The sequence below is a fragment of the Ziziphus jujuba genome, chromosome 6 (genome assembly GCF_031755915.1).
Source record: "Ziziphus jujuba cultivar Dongzao chromosome 6, ASM3175591v1".
In the NCBI taxonomy this organism is placed as follows: Eukaryota; Viridiplantae; Streptophyta; class Magnoliopsida; order Rosales; family Rhamnaceae; genus Ziziphus; species Ziziphus jujuba.
In genome coordinates this window covers 19,261,707-19,279,886 of record NC_083384.1, presented here as the reverse complement: position 1 = coordinate 19,279,886, position 18,180 = coordinate 19,261,707, and the positions used below count along the sequence as shown (strand labels likewise).

The 18,180-nt window shown below is 33.3% G+C and overlaps 2 protein-coding genes across 2 annotated transcripts; both read right to left on the bottom strand.

Moving 5' to 3' along the window:
• Positions 1-11,242: 11,242 nt before the first annotated feature.
• LOC125419161 (O-fucosyltransferase 30) lies at positions 11,243-13,894 on the bottom strand. Its single transcript, XM_048464558.2, has 2 exons — positions 13,291-13,894; positions 11,243-12,723 (listed from the first exon to the last, which is right to left on the bottom strand). The coding sequence occupies exons 1-2, from the start codon at positions 13,737-13,739 to the stop codon at positions 11,652-11,654; spliced, it is 1,521 nt and encodes a 506-aa protein (XP_048320515.2). The 5' UTR covers positions 13,740-13,894; the 3' UTR covers positions 11,243-11,651.
• A 602-nt stretch (positions 13,895-14,496) lies between these two features.
• Positions 14,497-17,864, bottom strand: LOC107430316 (transcription factor MYBS3). Its single transcript, XM_016041153.4, has 3 exons — positions 17,362-17,864; positions 16,007-16,215; positions 14,497-15,289 (listed from the first exon to the last, which is right to left on the bottom strand). The coding sequence occupies exons 1-3, from the start codon at positions 17,648-17,650 to the stop codon at positions 14,777-14,779; spliced, it is 1,011 nt and encodes a 336-aa protein (XP_015896639.3). The 5' UTR covers positions 17,651-17,864; the 3' UTR covers positions 14,497-14,776.
• Between the last annotated feature and the right edge of the window lie 316 nt (positions 17,865-18,180).

The window sequence follows — 18,180 nt, the reverse complement described above, 5'->3', positions numbered from 1 at the left end:
GATTCCTAATGGTTTACCACCTATCTGAGGGATTGAACATCAAATTAATTTTATGCAGGGAGCTACAATTCCTAATAAGCCTGCATATAGGAGTAATCCTGAGGAGACAAGCCAAAGGCAGACAAGTGAATTATTAGATAAAGGTTATATATGTGAGAGCATGAGTCCATGTGTTGTTCCTATTTTGTTAGTACCTAAAAAAGATGGATCATGTTGCATGTGTGTTGATTATAGAGCCATAAAGGAATTAATTAATTCCAAATTCAAAATAAAGGAATTAATTAATCCAAATTAGTTTAGAAATGTAGATTAATTTTGGCCAACCCATTGTTTCCTTATTTCATGGCCAGTTTTACCTAGCTAAATTAGGGTTTATTGCTTTGTGACTTTAGCCTAATTAAGGGCCTATTTTTCAAGGAGAATACACCATTAATATCATTCAAAAAATTATTTGTAACATAAAATTCTCTTTGTTCTCTTTGAATAATGAAAACACCATTAGAAAATGAGTGTTTTAGTTTAACTTATCAATAGGACATCTATCACCTATTGTGGCATCTTCATCATCTACCAAGGTTTCTAGTCACAGGTTGATTAGGGGTTGACTTGACCATAAGAACATGAACTTAATTTTTAGATTCCGGGCTAATATAATATGGCTTTAGGTGCTAGTCGACCTATGTTCATGTCAATTTACTTTGATGATATTCTTCTATATTGTAGAAAATAAGATGATCGTGTAGAACACCTTAGGCTAGTTTTAGATGTACTTAGGAAAGAAAGATTGTTTGGTAATATTTAAAAGTGTGATTTTTACCGAAATGAGCTTGTATTTCTAGGATTTATTGTGATGGTGTTTGAAAATTGGGTTTGGTTGCACCTAAGAAAGGAGAGGTTTTTGGAACAACGAAAATCAAAGCTTATGTCTCGAGGAGATGGACCTTTTCAAGTTTTGGAGAGGGTTAATGAAAATGCCTACAAGCTTAACTCAACGGGTGAGTATAATGTGAGTGCTACATTTAATGTTGTTGACTTATCTCTGCTTGCTGCAGGTGATGATTTTGATTTGAGGGTAAATCCTTTTCAAGAGAAGGGGAATGATGAGAATCTGCCTGTACCTGTATAACCTACAACCCGTTGGGGTTCTGATCCCGTGCAACTGAATATGAGACCAATTACTAGGGCATAAACTAAGAGATTTAAGGAAAATCTGGTTGGTTTCATTCAAGGTATTATTAAATCTCAAGAAGGCATGATAATACCTAAAGATTTAAAGCCCCGTACTATGTATCCAAGTTAAAAAAACAAAAATGAACCTGGGAAGCTGTTTTGGTGCATCTACAAACTATAGGCAGCAAGGGACAAGTTTATTTGGTTTTGAATGTGATTGAGCTCACCAAGAGGCCATGGAATCATGTCAAGGTAGAAGCTAAAGCATATAAGCTCATCATTTGCTCACAAGCCTTCAATATGATCGAAATTTTCCATTTTGGTACTAGGAAAGACTTTACTTACACTCCAAGCAAGCTTGGATCATTCTAGCCAAAGGCAATATATGGTAACCAGTTCTAATCCTATTTGACATCCTACATGGCATATTGGAGTTGATTTGGAGCCTAAACTAGTTGGTGATTAGACAAAGACAGCTTGTTTGGAAAGTTAGTCAACTACTTTTCAAATCTGAAATTTAACTTTGTGTTTTAGGAGATAGTCTTTTATTTTGGTTTTTGTTTAATTATTTGCTGGAAAAAATAATTAATGAAGGTTGATATTTTATTATTTGGATTGTAAATTTATTAATTCCTATTTCAAAACTAAGGAATTAATTAATACAAATTAGTTTAGGAAATTTGGAAAATTCGACACTTTCCTAATCTGTTCTCTATGTTGGCCGAACTTTCTTAATGCTTTTAGGGTTTGATTTCTTGTAACTTTAGCCTATTTAAGTTCTTATTTTTCAATGGAATAGTAGCTTAGATTATTCAAAAATTATTTGTGAGAAGAATTCTCTTTGTTCTCTTTCAACACATAAAACTTCGAATAGAGATCGAGTGTTTTAGTTTAACATATCAATAGGACATAAATCACATATTATGGCATCCTCATTATATATCAAGGTTTCTAATCAGAAGTTGATTAGGATTCAAGGTGACCATTTGATCCGGACTAGTATAATACGGGCTTAGGAGCAAGTCGATCGAGATTCGTATCATTTAGAGTTTGGTTATGAACCCAACAGGCGAGTTAACCACCTCTATGCATATTAGTGACAAATACTTTGGAGGAAAGTGAAAAGTTACAAAGTCATTGATACTTGAAGCTTTCATCACTGTAAAATGTAAAGATGACAATGAACACAATGATGATAAGTTGAAGTTGGCTTTATTGTATTTCCTTGAGACAGTGTTACTTGGTAAGAAAAGCATGGCCATCGAGCCCCATAAGCATTTGAAAATGGTGGATGATTTAGAATAAATTATCCATGGAGTACGTTATCGTACATGACTACTATCAGATCACTAAAAAGTGCTTTTGAGCATAAAATGTCTATGGTAGTTAACAAGTCAAGAACATATAGTGTTTATGAGTTTTCATTAAATTTTATGGTAAGTTTGTAAGACTATAAATTAAAAGTTTATTTGATAACAACATATATTTAATTATTTATTTATTGTTTGATAGATTTTGGGATTTGAAACTATTCTTTTATTAGCTGAAACCTTTGGAAATAAGATCCTGGAGATGTTACTGCATTTGTGATAAAAGTTCATCGCCCACCATGTAATAATCATTTGATGAAAAGCCCCTTTTTCAATGTCCACCATATTCATAAAGATTGTACCACACATCTTTTGTTCCTCCTTCCTTTATTTGAAAATAGTATGTAGCAAGAGAATTTGTGTTTTGAATATTCCCTCACTTGGCTAATAAGCATTTGAGGATAGAAATGTGCAAAGCTTGATAAATTATTATAAACTATGATACTGCCTTAACTTGATATATTTACTAACTAAATATTTAGGTTTGCTTATTCCGTTATATCTTTTATTTATTCACATATATGTACAAATATATGTATTTTATTTATTTATTTTTTTCTTTTGAAATACTTGGTGGTTAGTGTACTTGATGCAACTGAATATGAGTGCTCATATGTTGGCAAAATTGATTGGGATGTACATCAGGATACTAGTTCATATGGTGTTGCATTAGGATAGTAGTGCTAAACAAAATGGGGTTGTTACACATAAGAATAGTATAAAAAGTATGGAAACAAAAACATGTCTTTGTGGAAAATGATAAGGTGAAAAGAGGGAGACGAATAAATGATATGCCTACATACTATGGTGATCATGGTAATTATGCTACACCATCTGCATGTCATTCTTCGTCTTCAACTATGGGAGTTAGTGACCATAATCATGTTGATACATTGACTCCACAGCAACCGTCATCCCACGATGAGGTTTGTATTAATTGTATGAATTTTTTTTTATTATTGTACCTATTAATAATTATTGTTTTGCTTAAGTACATAAATGCTTTGAAGTTGTAGTTTTTTTTTGGTTATTTTATCAACTCTAATAATAATGATTGTTTTAATATCTTTGAAAGATAGATTAACTGTTATTGAAGGCAAAATGGCTACTGTACGCCAAAACATTAAAGACTTAAGAATCTCTATATTTAGGGAACTTGCAATGTTGGAGACTAAACTTGATAAGCCATATAATGATTGTTCAATCTCTCATTTAGAAGATTTGGGCAATTTGAGAGGTGATGATTATTTCGGTTTGGAAGATGGGATGAGAGCAAAAGTTAAAGGTGATGTCGGGTTAGAAGATTAAAAGAAAGAAGAGTTAGGACGCGATGCACCTGGTGATAGACAATTGTGTCCATCAGTTTTAGGTGATGCAAGAAAGAATGTTGTGATTATCAATACAGTGTCTCCATCAAAGCTTTCAGCTAGGAGATATGCTATAAAGGTATTACTACTCTATATAGCGTCGGAGGCATACGAAAAAAAAACTGTAGCGCACCTTACCTCAACCATCATCTGCTTCGAAGTTTGACCCATATAGATCAGTACCCTATAAACTTGCAAAAATGTTTAACCAATTTATGAAGTTGTCTGACCATGCAACAGAGGTGGACATGGATCTTTTTTGTGTGGGTAAAGATTTTTTTTTTATAGGCTTCTAACTAGTGAAAGATCGCTAATTCACGATGTAAGTGTGCTTTGGATTGAGATTTTCATTTGTTAGTTTGCTAAAATTGATACATAGACTATAAATTGCATGGTTGTAATTTAAAATTAGCTTGTATTTCAATGTAGCATATGAAAGTTATGCTTTGCTTATTCCAAGTACATGCCAATGGATTCCTAGATGTCTTTGATCCTAGTTTCAGTATGATTAATGGTAGATTTAGGATAAGTAAAGAAGTTTTTGTGGTTGTCGTATATTTAGCTATTTACTAGTGGATTTTCTATTAATAATGCAGGAGAATTAAAGAGTGCATTATGATTATTTATGATGAATTTTATGATGAATAACTAATAATTTATTTTGTTGAAGGGATACATTGGGATACCTTATAAAAAGTTCAATGCTAGTCCATCTAATTATGTGTTCCCAGATGAAATGCAATTGTATGTTTTGGAGATTTGAATGAAAGAGTCCAAGCCGTGGAAAAGCATAATTATGTACAAATAAAATGTCTAACTTGTTTAATGTTCATTGTTTATTTATTTATTTTCCTAATTGTTTCATGTATTTTCTTGACAGTTATTGATATCATTGAATAAGTGAAACACGCATTGGCTTTTAGAACACGTGGATTTGAAGGAGCTACATATAACAATATATGACGCCAATAAGGCTGGCAATCGGAACAAAGGAGTGGTGTATTTTAAGAAATTATGCTGTATGTTGTCTTATTTATTGTGGTCTACATGGTGTAGAAAATTGCCCCCATCAAACTAATGGGTAAAAACCCTTAACAGTTACATGTTTGTTAAATAAATTTTAGCTATTGAATAAACTAATGCTCATGAAGCTTAGAACAAGGAACTTAGTATATGAGTTAGGTAGTGAAATCTTGAACAATATAGCTTCATTTTTACTGCTTTGTTTTTGTTCATTTGCTCTTTTACTTTATCCAATTCAAAGATGTATCTTTGTTGTTCTATTAGCCTTTTGAATGTAAAGATAATGATGAGTTTTGATGTTCATATAACAAAAAGATTGTGTATAATTGAATGTGGATATTTCGATTTTTCCTTATGATTGTGATATTGTTTTATAATTTCTATTTACTTAAGTTTGTTTCATTCTTTGTCTATGTTCCTAACCTTGTGAATTAAATGAAATTTGGAATTGATTCTTACTTACAAAGCATTTGTTTAAGATGGAAAAAGCTTATTGCTAACTAGATTCTTTGATGGCAGAAAGATCTGGAATTAGTAAATTACTTGCTTTCTTCAATTGTTATATTGTGGAAAGTTTATGTTATATGGGTTTTTATTCATTCACATGATTACTACTAAAGTAGGATTCAGTCTATGATAAGGCTTGCGATTGTTATGAAAGGTTTTTCAAATGGAATCATGTTAGGGTTGAAGTCTGTGTTTTCTTGCTTTAATATTTTTGGTAGAATTCTACAATCGACCCAAACTTATCCATCTTCGCCTTTTTAATATTCATATGTGAAGTTGCATATGACTGATCTATAGCATCATTTTAGCTTTGATGCATTTTGTCTATTTACTGTTAATAGATGTTTTTGTGCACAATGTATTTTCGACAAAATAGCTAGGTTCCCGCGATGTATCATTTTATTTGAATATCTTCTATGTTGGATATGACTTTGTCCTTTGTCATCTTGTTGTTAGTCTATTTGAAAATGTCATTTAACCTACAAATATATATATATATATATATATTTTTTTTTCTCCCTTAAGCTTGTTAACATAAAGATGCTTAATGGGATACAAAGGTTCTGGTAATCATAATATTAGAAGATGATCAAATTTGATGCAAAAACAACTTATCAATGTTTTCTCTCACTAGTTTTGTAGAACCTTAACCATAAAGGAAGTGCAAGCATTAAATGTTCGACCTCTCCTTGTTTTGAAAGACACTTCAACCTACCTTCTAAGACTGTTGGACAATACAGAACATCATTTTGAAGTGGCCCATGACTTCATCATTTTGCTGGGAGAAACCTTTTGTTGTCTTGCCATTCCAAACCTTTATATTCTGAACATGACCAATAGTTATAGTATTTTCCTTCCATATATGTGTTTCTTGTTGACACAATATGTGCACAATAGAGGATTGTGTTCTGCTATCAAATCATATTATTTTGTGAAGTCTACCTTTTGATTTTTATTGTCACAATCAAATACATTCTTCTTTCTTGTAATTATTATGGAAATTTAGTCTTTGGTATGTGGTCATAGTATTATATTGAATATGATGTTATCATAATCCTTTGGTAGAAGTGGAGTGGGGGTGGTGAAGTATTGGTGAAGTAATTAGTTTACTTTCTTCCAAAGGGCATTTTAAGAGGTGTTAGCCCTAGAAATTGAATTCTAAATGTTAGTGAAATGAAGGGAAATAAAAAGCATCCATCATTTCTCCATGCCAAGTATAGTATATATCACCTCATTCACCTATAAGAGAAAGAAAGAAAGAAGAAAGAGAATCATTAAGAGGAAAGATAAGGAGAAGTCCAATTTTAAGTAGATGGAGGTGGAGTCAAGATAAGCAAGTACAAGTATTACCAAACTGCATTTTTTTAAAATAGGATATCTCTACAATTCTAAATGCATACTATATATATATATATATATATTAAATTCCATTATTATTATTATTTATTTATTTTGAAAATTAACCATTAAGATGAAGATAAATTTAACAAATAATGTTTTGATTTTTAAAACCACTAACTAATTAAAGGCTACTCCAATGGATAAGTAAATAAATAAACAAAAAAAAAGAAAGACAAAAATATGATCTTTTACATAGATGATAAGGCTTCTATCTAAAAACTAACAAATCCTTAATACTATATAATAATTTAAACTTTTAACATTTAATATTTACTATTATAGTTTGTTCAATGTGTTATCAATTTATATATTTATAACTTTTGATAAATTCTTCTTCAGGAAATAAATAAAAAATAAAAAATTGATACATTTTGTTTTTCTTTTCAAAATTATTTGGACATTCCAAAAAACCTATTGTAATCATCTTCCTTTCTAATCGAAATGTTGGTGCTTGGTAGTTTTTCCACAATGTCTCTTTTAATTTAGGATTAAATTATTAAACTAATATTTATAAATACGTATTACTCAATTATCACAACATAAAAAAGCATTACCATTGAGTAGAATATATCCATGAAACAAAATAATTGTGAAAAGAAATAAATTTAAAAATGCATAACTATAACACACTAAACTAAAAATACTTAATGCGAAGCATAAGACAATGGATTCGTACATCTCTACCTGTAACATCCAACATTATCGCATCAGCTACATTTATGTCCAATAACATCTTCACCTTGAGATGGTATGCGTTGCATTCCCAGCCTACCGGCTCACCTATGCATCCATCTCTGTAGAAGAACAATACCACTTGACACATCATTTGGAGCATCCATCTACAGTATAGTAATGAGAACACATGCCATAAGGAGTAGTTTTGCATTTTCTGCAAACAGCAGTACAATGATCACAAGTATATTGATCAAGATCGAAGACTTTGCATGAGCATGTTTTTTATTGGAAGTTAACACTGCCCTTCAAACTCCCACCTGCCATAAGAAACTCATACATATTAATAGCCTGCACACGTAGCCAGTAGACTTCAAATTGCGGAGTTTGAGTTACTCTTCTGTATGGTCAGTCACAAGGTTTGTCAATTTTGCATCTGCAGTTCGTCGTTCATAAAACCACCTTTTCAGCAAATCCCTTATATGCTCAATCAATGCTACTATTGGCATCTCTTTAGCATCTAGCAAAATATCATTCAAGCTTTTTGCGATATTGGTGGTCATGATAGTATACCTTTTACATGGAGAAAGAGAATGCACCCACCTAATGTCATGTGCTCAAATGTACTATGCAATCCTACTGTCTTTTGCCTCAATTTGCCCCATATAAAATCCAAAATCTTTAACCACTTATGCCTTAGCTACAAGCATGAAACATTATATTCTCGTATCAACATCTTTCGCATGTCCATTAATCTTAATATTTCTACATATGTAGTACTAGCACAGCCAATGGTATGCATGAGGAAAGACTTTACATATTGCCTTTTCAGCAGCTGGGTGTCTATCACTCATAAACACCAAATCTGGGAAATCTCCAATAGCATCCTTGAGGTTTTGGAAAAATCATATATATGCTTGCTCGCTCTTTCCATCTCCAATACCAAAAGCCAAAGGATATAGTTGTTTATTACCATCGATGCCCGCTGCAATATACATGTATCCTTTGTATTTCCCTTTCAAGGTAGTCACATCAATAGCCAACATGGGATCTTATGTGGGATATAAATCCCCTAATGCATCTTCAATCGCCATAAAAATTTAAAAAAATAATAATAAAAATGGTTAGTGTTTTCTACTTGGAACATGTTGGAGTCCTAGGATTCTTCAACAAACTCATAATAGTAGGTAGAAAACTTAGCGAAATTATCCTTTGGAGATCCCATAATACTATTAAGTGTATATTCTGTATTTCTCCATGCTTTATTATAGCTTATATTCAACCCCATATTTTTACAGAAAGTCATGTTAAATTTCTTTGGATTTGTAAACACATGCAATCCCTTTATATTTAGATTTGATACATTGTCCAATAACCCGGCTACTAGCCTGCTTATGTTCTCGATACATGATATCTAACAAGCAACTGTATATATTATCAAAAATTCTCACAACAATTATTTCTCCATTTTTTTAATTTGATCACACGCAATTGCCATTTACAAGTATTTTGCAAATACACAGCCTCATATCATTGTGTAGTTGGCCGTGTTACCTTAAACTCTTTATTTTCACGCATACAGTAAATATTCAAATTATTTTGTAACTCACATTTGTTGCGAAATATCTATCCAACTACAATACTGTCGCAGCTTGCAAACTTTGATAAAACTATGGCCATAGAACCACTTCTATTGCTCGATGAGAAGTGGCCACTTGTAGCACGATGAACCCTAACATCAACAACTCATTCATTGTTCATTTTAGAATGCATAACATTATTATTGTCGGGCAACTCATGTTCAAATTCTACATCATTATGATCAACATCATCCAACTGAATACTAACATCATCCCCTTCTGTATTGCAATTCTCATAATTATTAATATTATTATGCAACTGCTCATACTCCTCTTGGTTAGGAAAGCTCTTAGCAGAGTCACCTCCAACATCAACTCCTTCATGGATATTAAATGATGTCCAAGACTCACAAACATCAACTTGATCTCTATACTAAGTTTCATGAACTACAATGTAATAAAATATAGCCTCAATAGGTTTAGATTTGGGAACTTATGGTAGACAAACACCAATTGTAGGACGAACAAAGATAGATGATTACTCCCACTATCCTAAGCAAAGGTTGTTTCATGAACTTTTCTAGATACATGTTCAACTTTGGAAATCACCTGAACATATAATGGATGTCGCATCATCATCATCCTTCCATTCCTCACTTCTTGAAGAAAGCATTTTACATCTCTATCATTGCGTATTTCTGTAGCATCCAACTTTTCTGCACATTGTCCGTACATTCATTTTAGCTTTAGCAAATATTCATTTTGGTTTATGCTAATAGAATTGAAAATCTTATCCTCTAACTCTAATTTTGTGTATCTTTTACCAGCAGAAACCATTATATTTTTGCCATTTTCATACTCTCAATGACCACCATCATTTCTCACCAATGTTCCATCATATAATACCACAAGTATAATATCATCATCTTTCATTTCACTACAAAATTAAATGAATAATGTTAAATTAAGTTAATAAATTTATAAAAATATGAATAACACTAAGAAAACATATTAACTATCTCAAAGAAACCATTTTTTTTTTCGGCACAATGTAACATTTTCCTACAGTGACTTGGTGGAAAAGAGTAGAAAACTAGCAAAAACTGACAAACTAGCAGTAAATGGAGGAAGTTCATCTTTTTCAGCCATTTTCCTACGGTTTTACTGGTTTTCTCAAATTTACATATCTACATAAAAAATTTCCCACTTTTCACACCATATGTAACATAAGTACCTTTTAAATTAAATATAACAGCTCATAAACTAATTTATTACATATCCATATTAAAAAATTCTTAAAAAATACAAATTCATTTAACATAATAATGTAGAATTTAAGAGAAAAAAAAAAAAAAAAAAAAAGGGGGGGGGGGGGGGGGGGGGGGGGGGGAATCCTTACCAGAGCTTAGCTTCAAAACTGAGAAAATACAAAAAAAGAGAGTAAGAGAGCAAAAAAGAAGAAGAACAAGCTCGTTGAGAAAGATGAAGACAACCAAAGGTGAAACCCATTTATGTGAGAAAGGGGGAAACGAAAAAGAAAAAAAAAATTGATAATTTTAATTTTAGCCAAAAGCATTTTTGTCCACAGTTGGCTAGTTTTTTTTTTTTTTTCTTTTATTATTATTTTTTTTCAACTTTTGGTTCAGGCAGTGGCTATTTTTCAAAAAAATCCGTTTCTCTTTGTGTAACTTGTGGTTGGGTCCCATGAGCTGGAGTAAGGCATGGACATCGTGGAGGTGGCTGCATATGCAACTACTTTATCTTCTTTGGAGATTTGGCTTATGAGGGATGACCATCATCGAAAAGGTATAAGAATGATGTCAAAAAAACAATCAGGGTGATGCCATATGAGAGGAAGGCTTCAAGGTTGTTTTCCTTTTGTACAGTTTATAGAGGTCATTAGATCACAAAGTGCTAAATTTATAGGCTTATCTAAGGAAATAGTTTCAACGTACCATCACTGTAATTCTAAGTTGTTTCTGAGTAAATTACCATGAAATAACAATGCACAAATAATTTAGAGACATTATAGCTGATCATAAGAAGGAAAGTCGCAAGATTAAAACATTCAACATATTCAATTTCGAATCCACCGCATATAACACTTGAGACAATTGCCCCATTCAGTGTCTCAATAATAAAGAAAATGTGATGAATGCAGAATTGATTAGAATCTTTACATGTTGAGTAAACTTGTTCAGATTGTAAATGTATTTACATTTAACAGGCTGCAAAGCAGAATCAAATGCTGGTGTACAATTAAGTCCTCCCTTTATGAGAATCCTGTATCTTCAACAAAAATTATACATTCATATCATGGCAGGAGCATCAAGATTTCTGGTAAAGAATATGATTCCAGAAGCCTAACAGGGGGCACTCAGTTCTGCAGCAAGATGACACAACTGGGGGGGAAGATTCAGATTGTTCAAGCTTGCATGCTGAGAAAAGGTACCAAATCTAGGCATGCTTACAAATAACTGAATCAGTCCAGTTGTCTTGATAGAATGATACTCCTTTAATGAACTAGAATGACATCATATCAAAAGGCACTGGTATTCTGGTCATAGTTCAGTTTGACTTGAACATACCTCATGCTTTCGCATTAACTCTATGCTCTCTGCAATAGTTGAGCCAGGAGTCCCAACAAACCCAAGTGAAGCACAGCTGCAAACTGTTTCTTCTATGTATAGAAGTACATCTGGTAACATTGGAGGGTGACAGTACTTATTAATTTTACCACCTCCATCACGAGTTTTTGGAATAAACCCAAAGCTTAACCCATGACTCGCATCCACAAGTCTTTTAGCTGTTTCCCTCACCAACTCATCTTTCTCTTTCAGAGAAAAAAGTTTAAATCGATTTGAATCTCCAGCCAAATCCTCCAAGTAACTCCCGGTCCAATTACTTTCAGGAAGATCAGTCATAATATATATATGAATAGGATGAGGACTCTGATGAAATGATTCCAATTTTTGCTTTAACCCCAGAAAAGTGCTCTTCCTATGGTTCTTGAACTGTCCATCTAATAATCTAAGCTGAGCACAAAGAAAAGGAGCTCTAATGGTCTCATGAGCAAACTTCTTTCCAGCATTAATAATTTCAGGGACAAAAGGAAGAAATTCAATCTTCTGCATCAGATTTTGTATCCTTTGATCTCTTGGAGTTTCATGGATGTCAATGTACAACTCAGAACCTTTATATGGAGCAGTGAAAAGGCTCCCAAATGCCAACAGAGTCGCTGATTCAGCTTCTGAACCAGGTCCAAGATTCTTATATACATCACAGCGTTTCCTAACATATGAGGTTTTCTTTTTCTTCTTGAGTTGATCATCAGGTTGGAAAGAATCTAAGGCCTCATCCTCATTACCATTTTTATATGTCCAAACTGTAGTTCTACAATCTTTATTGACAGCATATAAACACTTTTCCACACTACCATCAAGGCCAGAGAGTAGAGATCCACATTGTTTAAGGCTATGGAGGAAAGTGGAGGGCATATCTAATTTATTGACACAAGTAGCATCTATGTTCAAATTACACCAATGGAATGCAAAGACTCGAAAATCTATGGCTCGAACAAAGGAAGAAGAAATCAATGAAGAAATATCAATAATGTCAGCCATGGAGAAATACCTGCAACAAGAAAGAACATATAGGTAAAACATTACAAAGATCATAAAATTCAAACTACTAATAAATATCATATTGTATCCCATTTTTAGCAAGACGATATAAAAGCACAATATAAAACCAGCTAAATCCAGTTCTGAGAAATTCAAATGCTACGCGTTGAACAAGTTGGTTTTCTCATCATCAAATCCTAATAAACATATCAGTTACAATTGCCTAAAGTTCAGAAAAAAATAGCATGGACGAAAAAAATATCATTTCTGAGTGTCAAAAGTTGATATTAACTAGGACACAAGTGAGCAATAATCCTCCAGTTAACTCTATTAGGCGAATTTTTGAAAATCAAAAACAGAAAAAATAATAGAGTCAAATCTCCGTTGGTTTTCCTCTGCAAACAAATTTCTCTCTAGCAAACAAAAAAAAAAAAAAAAAAAATGTAATCAGTTTTGCAACGTGCAAAGAAATCAAGGAAAAAAAAAAAAAAAAAAGAAGAAGAAATAAAGCCCCACTAAAACTCATATTCTAATTTAACAACACACAAACACCGAGAAAGAGCAAAAACCCACATACCTCCCACTCCGAATGAGCTCAACCACATGCTCCCAAACCGAAATCCGAATCTTATCAGGATCCAAAACCCTAAACTTGGGACAGCTACCTAGAGCAACGGCATGGTGATCGAGGATCGGGGGGACAATTAAAGTCCGGTTCAAAATCCCAGCCATCAAAATGGCGTTCTTGAACTCGGAGAGCTGGTTACTGAACCCACTGTGCGGGGCATACCAAAGGAACTTTTCTCCTGGGAATGGGACCCGGGATGCGCATTCAGGGGGACTGGGAAATGGGGTTTTCAATGAATCCAAGAAAGGAGAAGGGGGGGTGAAAGAGTAGTAGAGAAGGAAGAAGAAGAGGAAAAAGAAAAAGAGGAAGGAGAGGACGAGGAATGGGGATCTGTGTGACGGTTTCTTGTTGGGCCATGGTCTAGCGGTGGTGGGTCTGTTGAAGCTGAGCAAGTTCATGGCTGATTGTGGAAGAAACTTGTTGATTTTGTGTTTGAATTGTGCAGAGCACCTTTTTTGAATTGCGCAGAGCACCGTGAAGATAGAAATATACAATTTCCATTACCATTTTGGCACCCGAATCATCGAATTATTGTTAAGAAAAAACTAAAAAATTTAAGTTCAATTTATTATTATATAAAATTGTTAATTAATGAATTATATAAAGTATTATAAAGTTTTTTCTTTTCTTTTCTTTTCTTTTTTTTTTTTTTTCCTGATAACATATAATATCATAAAGTTGTTAATACTATATATTATTACAAAATTGTTGAGTATTAATGAATTAAAATCAAGCTCTGAAAATCATAAAATTAATTGACAAAAGATTGAGGCTTCTTGTCATAATAATAACAATAATACATAACAAAATAAATAAATAAATAGTTGTTTTTATAAAACTAATAATGGTTTTGACGAATTAAATTGAACAGAAGTACAAGGGTAGTTTTATGAACTTGGGTCGTATATTAACCAAAAGCTGAATATCAGACTACAAAGCACGGGAATATCAGGAAGTTCCCAGATCCATGTATAAGCAAAATAAATTCTCCTGGATTTTTCATGAAAAGAGCAGTGAGCCAATCACTGGTTGGTCAATAGAACAAAATTTAAATAACTCATAAAAGAAGATGAGTAGTTGCTGCAATAATTTAAGCAAGCATGTCTACATGATCAAACACTAGACATAGGAATAAACCTAATGATCCAAGGGACAAAATACAACAGATAGATACTATAAATATTTTTGACAAAAATAGATACTACAAATATTTTTGACAAAATACACTATAGCCTGAAGCAAAGAACCAATAAATAAAAACAAAAAAATAAAAATAAAAGTAAAAACTAAACAACATTATTATTTGACTCCACAGAGAAAATATAACCGAACCCAAACCAGACTGCACATTATTAGTATTAGTCTTGTATTAACAGTAACCTATGATGTTCATCACCATTTTAGCTGACCTAAAATCTAATCAATAATTTGCCCATCAAACAGCATGGATGGGGCTGCCACTCGAATTCATGTTCGAACTGCCTGAGCCTGGATTTGCATGGAAAGCAGACTGCCTAGATGAACCATCAAGCAGCTTCAGCGATAGAGATGAGGGACCAGAATGACCAATAGACTCTCCTAAACTCAGTTTTGACATCCCTACAAGCTCATCAACATTGATTGGGCTCTTTGAATGTACTGCTGTCGGCTTGAGCACTTCATGCATCTCCTTCTTATTTGTCTCTGTGCTATTATCATGTCCAGACCAAAATGGTAAGGAAAATGGAAAGAAAGGTGAGAAATAAGCAGGATATATTACTGGGTAAGAGGACTGTGAGTTATCGGGCTTTGGAGGAACAGATTCTCCATCGTTTGAGTTGCTAGAATCCATTGATTCACATTCTTCGTCAAGTGCATTAGCAGCAGGCAATGGATTTTCGTTTTGAATTTCAGGCTGTGGATGGTTGACAGACAAGAAGTCTTGTGGTTCCATTGTAGTATCAGCTGACTGTAAAAAGAGAATAACAAAGCACGCATAAATATATCTGAGAAAACTGAAAGAAAAGGGTATAGGTCTGCTTACAATATCTGCTGAAGTTTCTTGCACACGCAAACAAAAAATTCAAAACCAAATCGTATATCTAAGATATAATTCATGAGGAAAATGACTATAGTTCCATCCAAAAAACCAAGAATAACTACAGAAATATTGCACTCTACAAGCAAGTGGAGCGTCCAACTTGCACTACAAATTCTAACCATGCAAAGAAGTAGAATGTATTCAAGTAATCTTATCATATTTTGGTGGAAGAGGAAAGAATAGGATGAAAAAGAAAAGGGAGGAAAATGGAGAACAAATGGTACCTTTAGCAAAATGATATTATTTAAACAGTCAGTGAAGAAGAAAATTATAAGGGAGAAAAGAAAAAAAATAGAAAAGTAGCCTAGTCTTCACGACCAGGATGTTTTCCACCAAAGGTTAAGAATGCCTATTCTAAGCAATTAAAATATCTTGTCAGAAAAAATGGGAGAGCACATAAGACCATATCAATTATTGGAATAACAAAGTTCCATGTTTTTATGTTGGTGCAGGTGAGCTTGTGAACCCATATGCAAGCTGGTAATATCATGTCTTTAAGAATAGCACATAGAAAGGGCATAAACAAATAAGCATAATGGTATGTCATATCATTTTATTGACAACAAATAGAAAGGAGATACTAACTTCATCTGCTACAATATCAAACAAGCTGGAACGTCTTTTTCTCCTAGATACATTAGTTTGCCTGATGAAATATTTCTGAGCATGACTAGCCACTTGAGTAGGTGTTCTTGATATGACATAATTGCGCGCAATTCCACGCCAATCACCTTTTCCAAGCTTTTGTAATCCAAGTAAAAACATCCTGTGTTCCTCCTCAGTCCATGGAACACCTGCAGAAGAGAAATATTAGCTATTATAGACAAAAATGGGCAAGGAAAGTACAATCAAAACAATTGTAAAATAAAAGGATACCATAAAGTTAATTTTCTAAAGTGTTAAATCATTGACACTCTCTGTCTCACCAATTTATGACTTAAAACATCACATAAAAACAAATTTTCCTTTAATTTCAGTAAAACAAACTTGATAACTAATAATAGAAATGCTAATTTCACCTTTACCATATAAAACCTGACTGATTTTGGTCTCCTTGCCAGTTTTTTAGACTAAAACACTACTAAAATTACCCAATCAAAACATGTATCAAACAAATGCCCTAGTTTAAAGTTAAGAAGCGCATTTTCCACAAGAAGGGATCTGTTTTACCTATACAAGAAACACACTCACAAGTACCTCAAGAAAAAGAAGTCAGATATTGTCTTCCATTTGATATGCATGACTATTATATAATTTATTGCCGTACATCTAAATTTCGAAAACCCAAAAAGCATCACATAAACCCAATATTGTTGGATGCCATAATCCGAATGACTTGTAATTCTAAACATATCTATACAAACACGTATGTGTCCAAAACATGTTCCTTCTATATGCCGAACGTCTTACATAAGTTCATCTTCACAACTTCTGTTCTAAAGTGTTTCCTTTGGCGTTAACCAAAAAAAAAAATAAATAAATAAATAAATAAATAAATGTTTCTTTTGGCCCCCATTCCCACAGACATTTTTAATTCATTTCTAATCAAATAAATATTTTACTGCAATTTTTCAGAATAACACGACCAATCCAAATTCCTATTTCAGTAATATTGGAAACATATGTATTAAAGGGTACACTCCAGAAAGGAATACATGATCTCGATTAACCAATAACAGTCAAGCAAGACACATTATACTCCCGAAAGGAAAAAGTAAGATGTAATTATAAACCTTTAAAATATTAAATTTCACCCCAGAAAGGGAAAAGAATCTCACTGTTTCTAGTCAATTTCCTGCTCTAATTTCATTCAAAGTAAGAAAATATATATATATATATATATATATTATATATATTTTATGAAAAACTATAATCCAAATATATAAAATTTAAAGCTAAATTTAAAAGATAGCCAAAACAAAAAAAAAAAAAGACAGAACCTTTTTTCCGCTCACGACAGCTCGAAGACGACCCAGGTACAAAATCCTCGGAGGCATAACCATCCGCTGCACCACCGTGATCCGGAGTCTCTCCTGGTGAACCCGGAATATTTGCCCCGCCAGGATTGGCACCGGAGCTGGACCCGGCATAGTGGCTGAGATTGCCCATACTGGCGCTTTTCCGGATTGACCCGTCGGTCAATCGGACCCCGAAAAGCTTCACTCCTCGGTTCGGGCACGTCCTCGAGTTGTGCCCGTTATGACTACAATGCGAGCACCTCCGAGTCATGGCTTTCGGGTTTTTTTTTTTTGGAGCTCCAGAAACCGGATTCGAATCCGAAAATTGCTTCACAATCTCTCTATTTATCTCTAAAAGATGCAACAGTGATCGGATCGGATCCAAATATCCGATTCATATGATCCGGATAGGTAGTTGATTTAGGGCTTGTTCTCTCTGCCCCCGCCTTCTGCAGATGGACGACGACAGAGAAAGAAAAGGGAGAGAGACAAAGAACCACTATATCCATATATCCTGTCGTGGATAAAGTTAATAATCCTCTGCTGCGCATGTAAATTTGCAAATCTGGTCCTTCACCACTGACCGCCCATATGGTGTAATCTAAGATATGAGATTGTGCCATTAAAATCCTTTTCTTTGGTCAAAATAAGATTTGAAAGTTGACATAAACTTATCCGTGTTTGTATCCTTTAACTTGAGTAGTTATTATTGGGATAAAAAGGATAAAGAAATAAGATAAATAACAAATCTATTTTTGTTCTCTAACTTATTCTGAAAAGGAGAGCAAAGGAAAAATTATA